The 10,434-nt window shown below is 56.4% G+C and overlaps 2 protein-coding genes across 5 annotated transcripts; both read left to right on the top strand.

The window, feature by feature from the left end:
* Nucleotides 1-7: 7 nt before the first annotated feature.
* YIPF3 (Yip1 domain family member 3) lies at nucleotides 8-5,174 on the top strand. 3 transcript variants are annotated; one of them, XM_025381760.1, is made up of 9 exons: nucleotides 8-274; nucleotides 909-1,115; nucleotides 1,303-1,409; nucleotides 3,375-3,420; nucleotides 3,557-3,649; nucleotides 3,808-3,939; nucleotides 4,134-4,247; nucleotides 4,447-4,566; nucleotides 4,691-5,174. In XM_025381760.1, exons 1-8 carry the CDS (start codon nucleotides 194-196, stop codon nucleotides 4,561-4,563), a joined length of 897 nt encoding a protein of 298 aa, XP_025237545.1. In that variant the 5' UTR covers nucleotides 8-193; the 3' UTR covers nucleotides 4,564-4,566; nucleotides 4,691-5,174. The 3 variants fall into 3 exon arrangements, with proteins under 3 accessions (XP_025237545.1, XP_025237543.1, XP_025237544.1); XM_025381758.1 differs by having other exon boundaries at nucleotides 4,443-4,566; XM_025381759.1 differs by having other exon boundaries at nucleotides 26-274; nucleotides 814-1,115; nucleotides 4,443-4,566; nucleotides 4,691-5,158.
* A 1,524-nt stretch (nucleotides 5,175-6,698) lies between these two features.
* On the top strand, nucleotides 6,699-10,060 carry LRRC73 (leucine rich repeat containing 73). Of its 2 annotated transcripts, none has more exons than XM_025381764.1 (6): nucleotides 6,699-7,508; nucleotides 8,107-8,267; nucleotides 8,606-8,728; nucleotides 9,099-9,199; nucleotides 9,347-9,569; nucleotides 9,717-10,060. In XM_025381764.1, exons 1-6 carry the CDS (start codon nucleotides 7,237-7,239, stop codon nucleotides 9,785-9,787), a joined length of 951 nt encoding a protein of 316 aa, XP_025237549.1. In that variant the 5' UTR covers nucleotides 6,699-7,236; the 3' UTR covers nucleotides 9,788-10,060. The 2 variants fall into 2 exon arrangements, with proteins under 2 accessions (XP_025237549.1, XP_025237550.1); XM_025381765.1 differs by having other exon boundaries at nucleotides 6,705-6,831.
* The last annotated feature ends 374 nt before the right edge of the window (nucleotides 10,061-10,434 follow it).

The raw sequence follows: 10,434 nt of genomic DNA, 5'->3' as shown, positions 1-10,434 counted from the left end.
TCCCCCGCCTCCGTCCACGTCCCCAGCCTCCGGAAGTTGGTTTTGTCCAAACATCCGGGCTTCTCCTTTCTGTGTTCCGGCCGATCCCACCTCTCCTCGACCGGGGACGTCTCCCTCACTAAGGGCCACGTCTCGCCCACTCCTCCGCGCGCGGGGCTAGCGCGGGCTTCAGCGACGGGAGCCTTCAAGGGACATGGCAACTACAGCGGCGCCGGCGGGCGGCGCCCGAAATGGAGCTGGCCCGGAATGGGGAGGGTTCGAAGAAAACATCCAGGTAATGGCCCCAAGGCACTAGCTGCCAGCAACCCGAGGGCCGGCGATGTCCAGAAGTGTCTTGAGGATTCTCCCTGTGGGCCTGGAAGTCCGCTCCATTTGCAAAACTCTCTTCTTTGGGTCTTCGTGCACACTAAAGTCAGTAGGATTAACATTGACCTGAAAGGGCCAGACTAGTACTCCAGCCTGAGGGTCTCGGGTCTCTGGGCCCGCTCGAGGCATTAGGAAGAAGGTATTCTTGGAACAAGTTAGGAAGTTGGTCGGGGTCAGGCATGGAGTGGGGTTGGGTGGGATTCACTGGCATTCGCTGAAAACATATTATGTGTATAGTTTTGTTTGGGGCTTAGGAAAGAAGGAAATGGGCACTTTTTCAGCCTTTTAGTCTTTGGTAGGTAAGGTAGGAAAAAGACAGGAATGGAAGACTAGTAGTATGTTTCCCAGGCTAGAAAATTCAGCCAAAGCTAGAAACCAAGAGTTCTGAGAGCATATGAGGGGGAATGGAGTGGCATGATCTGTAGTGATTCCGAGCCGTATCCTCAGCAGTGGAAGAACAAAGCCCTAAACCCTGGGATGAGCAGAGGACTTAATGGATGGAACAGAAAAGTCCTGCACTCTAGGAGCCATTGTCTTCACAGGGCGGAGGCTCAGCTGTGATTGACATGGAGAACATGGATGATACCTCAGGCTCTAGCTTCGAGGATATGGGTGAGCTGCATCAGCGCCTGCGCGAGGAAGAAGTAGACGCTGATGCAGCTGATGCAGCTGCTGCTGAAGAAGAGGATGGAGAGTTCCTGGGCATGAAGGGCTTTAAGGGACAGCTGAGCCGGCAGGTGGCAGATCAGGTAAGCATGATTGAATCTTCTGCAGGTGGAAAGGTATACCTAGGTATGTCCCATGTTCTGGAGTTGGTGTTGGTGATGTTTGCCCCAGGTTGTCCAGTTAGAACCATGTAGAAATCAAGCGGAAAATAGGCAACAGGGTCTAGAACCAACAGTCCCACAATACCTATGCCCATCTTCCTTACTTCAGATGTGGCAGGCCGGGAAGAGACAAGCCTCCAGGGCCTTCAGCTTGTACGCCAACATCGACATCCTCAGACCGTACTTTGATGTGGAGCCTGCTCAGGTGCGGAGCAGGTGAGGAGCCTTCTCTTGAAGAAGCTTCCCTCCTAACACCTAGTCCTTTATGCACACTACAATCAGATTTCAAGCCCTGGGCTCTGGTGGGCTCCCCCTCTTCATGACCCCATCATCTCTCATCACTACACCTGTCACTGAAACAAATAATAATAGCTACCAACTTTCTCCTTTTTTCCATCTAGCTGACTACTCATATTCCCTCAAAACCTACCTCAGATGTCACTTCCTCTGTTCCACATTCCTCAATCCCACCCCCAGTTTGTTCTCTCCTGGTGTTCCTATAGAACTTTGTGCTTGGCAGCCGGGCGCGGTGGCTCACGCCTGTAATCCCAGCACTTTGGGAGGCTGAGGCGGGTGGATCACAAGATCAGGAGATGGAGACCATCCTGGCTAACACAGTGAAACCCCGTCTCTACTAAAAATACAAAAAAATTAGCCGGGCGTGGTGGCAGACACCTATAGTCCCAGCTACTTGGGAGGCTGAGGTAGGAGAATGGCATGAACCCGGGAGGCAGAGCTTGCGGTGAGCTGAGATCGCGCCACTGCGCTCTAGCCTGGGCCACAGAGCGAGACTCCATCTAAAAAAAAAAAAAAAAAAAAGGGACTCTGTGCTTGCCTCTAATAGACAGCACTTCACCACTGCTTTCCTTTCTTATTCCTGGAATCTTCCCCCCAGAGACCAACAGCATCTCAAAAGCAGGCTCTGTCTTGTTTATCTTTTTATTCCCAGCAGCAGAACAGTCTCAGAATCAAAATATCAGGGCATAGTTTTTGAGTGACTTTTCAAGAACTAGATTTAATGCTGGCTTGGTTTTTTTGTTCGTCCTTTAATCAATGCTAATCAAATACCCAGGACCACTCTGCAAGTATTTATTAAGCATTTGCTCTGTGCCAGACCCTATACTAATTGTATCTGGTTCAGTGGTGAAGATAGATAGGAGCCTTGCTCTTGAGTGCAGTTACAGCACAGTATTCATGCTATGATGGGGCACACAGGAGGGATATGTGAGCCAAAGCAGGTTGGTGGGTGGGACAGGACAAGTTTCCCAGAGGAAGTAAAATCTAGCTAAAATCCAAGGTATGATTAGGAGCTAGCCACTTGAGAGAAGGGGCAAGTGACTGAATTTTCCTACCACTTCACATATATTTTTCAAGAAAATGCTCGACAGTACCTGGAGGCACAGTTAAGCAGGAAGAGGAGGCGTTTTTACTATTCCCTCAGTAACACCTTTCATTCTAAACCTTCCATCTAGCCCGCTAGACTTTTCCCAGGGCTTCCTCATTATAGCCCTGAATTCTGGGTACTCTCTGCTGAGGTCTGCCTGTCTTGTCTTTTTATTTTGTTTTGTTTTTTTGAGATGGAGTCGCACTCTGTCACCAGGCTGGAATGCAGTGGCGCGATCTCGGTTCACTGCAACCTCCACCTGCCAGGTTCAAGCAGTTCTCCTGCCTCAGCCTCCTGAGTAGCTGGGACTACAGGCACCCGCCACCATGCCCAGCTAATTTTATGTATCTTTCATAGAGACGAGGTTTCACCATATTGGCCAAGCTGGCCCCTAACTGCCGACCTTGTAATCTGCCCGCCTCAGCCTCCCAAAGTGCTGGGATTACAGGTGTGAGCCACCGCGCTCAGCCTGCCTGTCTTTTCAAGGGGAGGGGGCAGATGGATACATGGTTAGGCTCTCCATCAAGGCCCAGCAGGGCTGAGTTCTCCATATAGCTGCTGTTTCAGTCAGCTAAGTTTCAGAGGGTTGTCCTTCCTGGAAGTTAATTTTAGGGGCAAGGAAATGATTTCCTTATTCCCTATCTGTCTTTACTACCCTGTTCTACCCTGTCATCCGACATGTCCTTTAGGCCAGGCCCCATTCCCTGGAGTTAGAGATGAATAAAATGCAGGCCGTGCCCTCCAGAACCTCATGGCCTCGGGCTGCCTCTGCTTTAATCTCTCCTCTCCTTTCCCAGGCTCCTGGAGTCCATGATCCCTATCAAGATGGTCAACTTCCCCCAGGTGAATAGGGGGTGGCACGTCTGGAGAGCGGGGGGAAGCACCAGGGCAGAGGGTGGGACCACCAGGCAAATCCTGGGAAGCCATAAACAGACGAGCTGTTGTACCCTCCAGCCTGAATGAGTTGGTATATTGACAGAAAATTGCAGGTGAACTCTATGGACCTCTCATGCTGGTCTTCACGCTGGTTGCCATCCTACTCCACGGGATGAAGACGTCTGACACTATTATCGTAAGCAGGACAGACAACTTTGGGGGGGTGGCTGCACTAGGTTGAAAGCTGCCTGAGGATGCGGTGGTGGAGTGAGACAGGAACCGCCCCTGCGGAAGGCCCTAGGTGAGGCTGAGATCAGAGGCCTCCTAGGACTAAGTAGAGCCTTCACCCCACAGCGGGAGGGCACCCTGATGGGCACAGCCATTGGCACCTGCTTCGGCTACTGGCTGGGAGTCTCATCCTTCATTTACTTCCTCGCCTACCTGTGCAACGCCCAGATCACCATGCTGCAGATGTTGGCACTGCTGGTAAGGAGCCAGGCGTGGTGGGCAACAGTGATGTTAAAAAGAGTAGCCAGGCCTTGGTCTGCATCTGTCCTGGGGCCCCGAAGCCTGGAATGGGAGGAGTAGGCCAATGGACCGTGTGTTTCCCACGGTCCCCATGAGAGGCCAGAAACCAGCCCAACCTGAGTGATTCCCCTCTCCACCATCCTCCTTCCCAGGGCTATGGCCTCTTTGGGCACTGCATTGTCCTCTTCATCACCTATAATATCCATCTTCACGCCCTCTTCTACCTCTTCTGGCTTTTGGTGGGTGGACTGTCCACACTGCGCATGGTAAGCTGGGCACGAGGCTTCCAGGGGTGGGCTGTCCTCCCAGGGAGTTGGGGAAGACAGCCTGGAGCTGTCCATCTCACAAAGAGCCCTAAATGGGAGGGAAGGGCCCAAAGATGGTTCTGCCCTGGGTGGGAGTGTCTTCCCCACTCCTCACTTTGGAGCCAGGCCCTTTGAGCTGTATTCTCATGGCCCTAGGTAGCAGTGTTGGTGTCTCGGACCGTGGGCCCCACACAGCGGCTGCTCCTCTGTGGCACCCTGGCCGCCCTACACATGCTCTTCCTGCTCTATCTACATTTTGCCTACCACAAAGTGGTAGAGGGTAAGTGGCAGGAAGGCCTGGGTGGGGGAGAATGGGACAGCAGCTGCCTAGGGCAAGAAGCTGGATATCATGGTCAGTGGGCTGGGCCCATCTGACCCTTGCTCACCTTCCATCTTCCTTCCAGGGATCCTAGACACACTGGAGGGCCCCAACATCCCGCCCATTCAGAGGGTCCCCAGAGACATCCCTGTCGTGCTCGCTGCTGCTCGGCTTCCCACCACCATCCTCAACACCACAGCCAAAGCTGTTGCGGTGACCCTGCAGTCACACTGACTCCACCTGAAATTCTTGGCCAGTCCTCTTTCCCACAGCTGGAGAGAGGAGGAAGACTATTAAAGGACAGTCCTGATGACATATTTCTTAGATGGGGTCTGCAGCTGCCACTGAGCTGTAGCTGCGTTAAGTACCTTCTTGATGCCTGTTGGCACTTCTGAAGGGCACAAGGCCAAGAACTCCTGGCCAGGACTGCAAGGCTCTGCAGCCAGTGCAGAAAATGGGCCAGCTCCTCTGAGACCCCTCACCACCTACCCCTTCCTTCCTCTTTCTCTCTCCCACACTGTCTTGCTAAATATATACTTGGTAATTAAAATGTTGATTGAAGTCTGGAACTGCAGCGGCTGATCCAGTGGTCCTCCCTGTCATCCCACTTACTATATACTTTCATGCTCAGTCAGCAATGGTAATGTCGTATGTTCCCTTTTTCATATCCTCACCCAGACAGGATAAAGGTGGGACAGGCCAGACTACATAGAAGGCAGTGCTTGAATATGGAACCTACCCCTGAGGGCAGGGGACACCTGACCCATGAAGCGGCAGGGAGGCCTCAATCACAAAAGCCATAAGCCTGAGGGAACACTGCAGCCAGCTTGAGTCTGGGCTCAGCTGCACTCTTGGGAAGCCAAGGAAGCAGTGACAATTGGACAAAACATCCCAACTTAAACCCCGTGTCAAAACAAGGATCTGCTGCTCCTGGGCATTGTGGGGATAATTTTCCTGTGGAGCTCGTAATTGAAGCCAAACTTGGCTTTGCCCTGGTGGTACTGGGGCCAGCTCCTTTCAGCTTTTCTGTCTTTCCTCATAAAACCAACCACCACTCCTAACATAGCACCATCCACCCCCCACACCACCTCTTTAATCTGCTCCACTTAATTCTGGTGGCTGAAAGAGGGAATACGGCCTTTGACCTTCCTTCACTATATTGAATATTATGTTTTATGTACAATAATCTCCTTACACTAGTAAATCTGGGTCAGCAGCCTCTATCCCTCCTAACAAAGGGACTAACAGAAAGAGGTGCCCTTCATTTGTCCTGCGTTACACAAGTGAGGCCCCCACCACCCTGGCCAGTGGACAAAGTTGCCACAGTACCGCCTGCACCGTGGGGTGTGACTCAGCTGCCTTCACGTCCTCACCAGTGCTCCAGGGCTCTGGCCCTGGCACCTCCTCTGTATTGGCAGCCCCAGTGTTGTGGCAGGGACACACCCTCAGATGTCAACAGTGCCCTGCATACCTGGAAAAGGCGTGGCACCAGGACCTTGCATCTATCTGAGGCTTCCCTGCCCTAGGGACCCTCTGGGGTTCCCTTTTCCCCAGCAGCTCAGGCTGGCTCTGCCCAGCCGTGGCCCCCGGGGCCTCCCTGGTGAGGCCGCCATCTTGGCGAGAAGCAAGTGGGAAGTCCCCGTGGACCGGGATCCCCATGCACGCTGCTTCTCGAGTCACGAGGGCAGGGCGAGGCGCGGCACGGAAGAAAGGGCCCTGGGGCCTTCGAAATAGGAAGGAACAGTGCCCTGGATCCCGGCGAGGGCCTGGACTTTAGGAACGGGGAAGGATGGGAGAATGGGCAGAAGAAGCAGAAACCGTGTCCAACACCACCTCCACATGGCGTGCCTCCATTCCGCTACCCGTCAGCCCTCCCCAGTCAGCCCATCCTAGGCCTCAGCCCTGTCGCCTTCCTTCTGCTAGCTAGCTGACCCCACTCTCACGGGAAGAGCTGCCTATCGCTCCCAGCTCCCTGCCCCGAACCACCCGTGTGCGCGGACCTCGCGGGCCAGCGTGGCCTTGGCCGGGCAGGGGGCGGGGCGAGCGGCGGTGACGCGGCCGTTGCCATGGAAACTGGCCGCCCGTTAGCTCTCTGGAGCTGGAGCCCGAGCGGCAGCCGCCCGCCTCAGGCTCTCTCTGCCAGCCGTGCGGCCAGGCCCGCGGTGTGGTCGGGGGAGCCGGGCGGCAGAGAAGGAAGGAGCAGGTACGGCCTCCCAGCCGGGACCGGTAAGCCGAAGCCCTTGAGCCGCTCGCTGCCGCCGCGACCGCGAGGAACAAGGACGAGCGCGGAGCAGCGCCTGCCCAGCCCCCGGAACGCGCACCCGGCCCAACGCCCAGACACGGACCGTGCGAGCCGCCCCCGCCCCAGTGCCGCCCCACCTCAGCCCGGCCCGCGCCCTGGACGCCTCCGCACCTCGGGCCGGCTCCGGCTCAGTCCCGGTAGCTCTTCTCCGCCCCCGCCGCAGCCTCCGCCGCAGCCGCAGCCTCCGCCACAGCCTCCGCCTCCGCCCCCGGCCCCACTCCGCCCGCGACCCCAGCCGGGGCCCCGACCGCGGCCCTATCCCCGGCCCTGCCCGCGGCCCCGCCAACCTCCCCTCCGGCCCCGTACCCGGAGGCCCAGCCGTGGGCACGATGCTGCCCAGCTCCATCCAGATTTCGGGGGAGCCGCTGTCCGGCGCCGAGGTGCGGGACATCTGCCGCGGCCTGCGCGACAACGCCGTGCGCCTGCTCTCGCTGCGCGGCTGCCGCCTCTGCGACCGCGACTTCGGCCGCATCTGCCGGGCCCTGGCCGGGGCCACGTCCCTGGCGCAGCTCAACCTTAATCTGGGCGTCGTGTCCAGCCCCAGCCGCATCAAGCAGCTGGCTGAGGCTCTGCGGACCAACCGCTCCATCCAGTCCCTCTTGTGAGTGCGCCCCCTCGCAAGGGGGTCCCGGGCACTGCACCCCTCCATACACGCCCCTGGCATCTCATGTTCCTCCACACTCCTTCCAGTACCATTCTACCCTCACATGCTTTATGCACATACACCGTGCCTCGGCCCATGCCTTCACAGCACCCTCCAAGCACACGCTTGGGCTTTGCACGCGCGACCCTACCCGCGTTGGGATACCTACTACTTCCTGACATTGGGTGGGGGCCGTGCCTCCCCATCTGATCATCTGCATTTACTTCACTGGGGCAGCTCCTCGGGTTCCCGAGAGAGAATATCCCCCTGGGGACGAGAGCCCTGCCCACTGCAGTATTCCAGTCCACTACTCACCCACCCCTTCTCTGCTCCTCCCTGTGCGATGTCCTGGATCCCTGCCCCAGAAAACAAACCGAATTCTCCCTCTACTTGTATTCCCTGAGAATCTAGAACTTTCCTTCTCCTTTTTCAGGCCTCTCTAGTGCTGTGACTGAGTGCCCTCCCCATATCTAGGGCTGACAGAAGTGAAAGTGCCCCTTCCCCGTGTAGATAGGGTTCAGGACTGCAGTAACCCTGCTCTCTCACTCCCCACCAGCCTGCATGGGAGCCCCCTGACAGATGCGGGGCTGGCCTTGCTGAACCCAGCCCTGGCCCTCCACCCTGCCCTCGTGGCTCTGGACCTGGGGGACTGCATGCTGGGTGATGAAGCCATCAACCTCATCTGTGGTCTCCTGCCCCCAGATGGGGCCAAATCTGGTGAGCAGGGCCCTGTTGAGGGCTTGGGCTAGTGTGGCAGTGATGAAAATCGAAATGCAGAGGGAAGGGGGTGTGGCCCCAGAGCTCTGATGTTGTGGGTGAGAACGTCTTTCTACTCCTCTAAGGAAGGGGCAGGATGGGGGGCAGCATGGAGACTCAGGGATCCAGGCTGGGCAGGCAGAGGAAGCATGGGCCTCCTTAATGGTTCTTGAACTCTATGGTGGGGGTGAGGTGGTGCTTAGCCACTAGGGACACCCTGGAGACACAGGGACGGTGGTAAAGGGTTCAGGGAGGGCTTAACCCTCCTTATTCTGGTTTCTTGCTATGATGCTACCCAGGCTTGAAGGAGCTAACGCTGAGTGCCAACCCTGGCATCACCCCTAAGGGTTGGAGCCGCCTCGCCATTGCTGTGGCCCACAGCTCCCAGGTCCGCGTCCTCAATCTGGATTACAACCCCCTGGGTGAGGCTCAAGAATACCCCCTTGGGCTCTCACTGCCTCATGCGCTATCCAAGAGCCTGGGACCATCAGTTGACATGGTAACCCCTACACTGGGAGAGGAAAGAGAAAGGAGAGCCCCCAAGGGTCAAGGAGATAGCTTTGTGGAGGACCAGGTGACCAACAAATAGATCAAAGCATCAGTCGCCACCCGTGGGCCTAACTTTCTTCATGCCTTCACTCACCAATCACAATGATCCCTTCCTGACCACCACCAATTGTCCATGTTTCCTGGCCAGGGGTTAGTATCTTAAGTTGTTAAGGCAATGGGGAAGCTGTCTGTAAGGATTAGCAGGCATGTGTGTGAATGTGTGCACGTGTGTTGTCTCCCCAGGTGACCATGTGGCAGGAATGCTGGCTGTAGCTGTGGCCTCCAGTCGTACGCTAGAGGTCCTAGACTTGGAGGGCACAGGGCTCACCAACCAGTCAGCTCAGGTGGGAAGTTGTCATGTTTGGGAACGGCCAGGGGATGGGGTGGAGGTTAGCTTATGTGTCTGATGACATACCTAAGGGGTGGCAGGTTGGGGTCTGAGGACCTGCCTTAACTGTGTTCATCATTTTCCATATTCTTCCCCACCTCAGACCCTGCTGGACATGGTAGAAAATTACCCCACAGCTTTGCGGAGCCTGGTGTTGGCTGAGAACAGCATTAGCCCAGAGCTGCAGCAACAGATCTGTGACCTCCTCTCTGAGGGAGAGGAGGAGGAGGAAGTGGCAGGAGGGGCTGGCGACACCCAGGAATGGGAGAGAGGGCGGGAGCCTGCTGCCCACCAGAGGGGCAGCAGCTCCTGGATGTGCCCCAGTGGTAAGAACCCAGAGGGTTGATCAGAGCTAGGTCTGGAAGAGGCTCGGGACAAGGGAGAGTGGGTGTGGAGAACCTAGGCTTTCAGCTATCTGTGGTCCCCAGTGGAGGAAGGAATGGTGGTCTGAACACCCCTCTGCCCTTCCACAGATCCCAGCTCTCAGATGGTGCTAATGACGTCAGGACTAGGGGACAGTCTGTTGGCTGAGACCGAGATGTGACTCTCCACTGGGCCTCTGCACACCATTTCACTTGTCTATTGTCCAAGCCCTTTGCCCCAGATATCAGGCTCAGGCCCTGGGGCTTGGGAGGGAACTGGGGTCAGGGGCTACATGGGGGCTCTGGCAGCTCCTGGCAGTGTGGTGGGAAGGAAGCTCTGGAAGCCGTAACTGAGCAACAGCCTTGGGGGGCACTTGAACCCAAGGCAATGCCTTTGAACTTGGCAGCTCTGGCTGCAACCCGCTGGCTCGGAAAAGATTTTATGAACTCCACAACCTGGCGTGTGGCTGTAGTCACTGGGGGCCGGCAGTAGGGGAGGAATTGGAACTACCAGTAAGCACCACTAGGGGGCAGTAGCATCACACAGCCCAAGCTCCAGGCTTCGTGAACTGGTCCAGAATCTCTCAAAATAGGCCTGGCCTAGGCCTACGACCTGGGCTTCTGGGGCAACACCTTACACAAGCCCCATGAAGATCTGGTCCCTGCCTCTGAGGGAAGACTCAGGGACCCTGCTAAGGTTAAGGTACCCCCCACTTCCGCTCCCTGATGCTCTGTGCCCAGGGAAACCCTAGGTAGAGTGGGGCAAGGGGAGTCACTAGTCAACTAGGATGAGACCAGGACTGGGAATACTCACGAATGGGGAGAAGAG

Source organism: Theropithecus gelada, chromosome 4 (assembly GCF_003255815.1).
Source record: "Theropithecus gelada isolate Dixy chromosome 4, Tgel_1.0, whole genome shotgun sequence".
Taxonomy (NCBI): Eukaryota; Metazoa; Chordata; class Mammalia; order Primates; family Cercopithecidae; genus Theropithecus; species Theropithecus gelada.
The sequence above is the reverse complement of the archived record's forward strand: the minus strand, read 5'-3'. Positions and strand labels throughout refer to the sequence as shown.

Coding starts and splice junctions, on each gene's coding strand:
- YIPF3 (XM_025381758.1), top strand. CDS start 194: ATGGCAACTACAGCGGCGCCGGCGGGCGGCGCCCGAAATGGAGCTGGC. Junction 1,410..3,374: donor CCTGCTCAGGTGCGGAGCAG/GTGAGGAGCCTT, acceptor CTCCTTTCCCAG/GCTCCTGGAGTCCATGATCC. Junction 3,421..3,556: donor AGATGGTCAACTTCCCCCAG/GTGAATAGGGGG, acceptor GTATATTGACAG/AAAATTGCAGGTGAACTCTA.
- LRRC73 (XM_025381764.1), top strand. CDS start 7,237: ATGCTGCCCAGCTCCATCCAGATTTCGGGGGAGCCGCTGTCCGGCGCC. Junction 8,268..8,605: donor CCCAGATGGGGCCAAATCTG/GTGAGCAGGGCC, acceptor GATGCTACCCAG/GCTTGAAGGAGCTAACGCTG. Junction 8,729..9,098: donor TCTGGATTACAACCCCCTGG/GTGAGGCTCAAG, acceptor TTGTCTCCCCAG/GTGACCATGTGGCAGGAATG.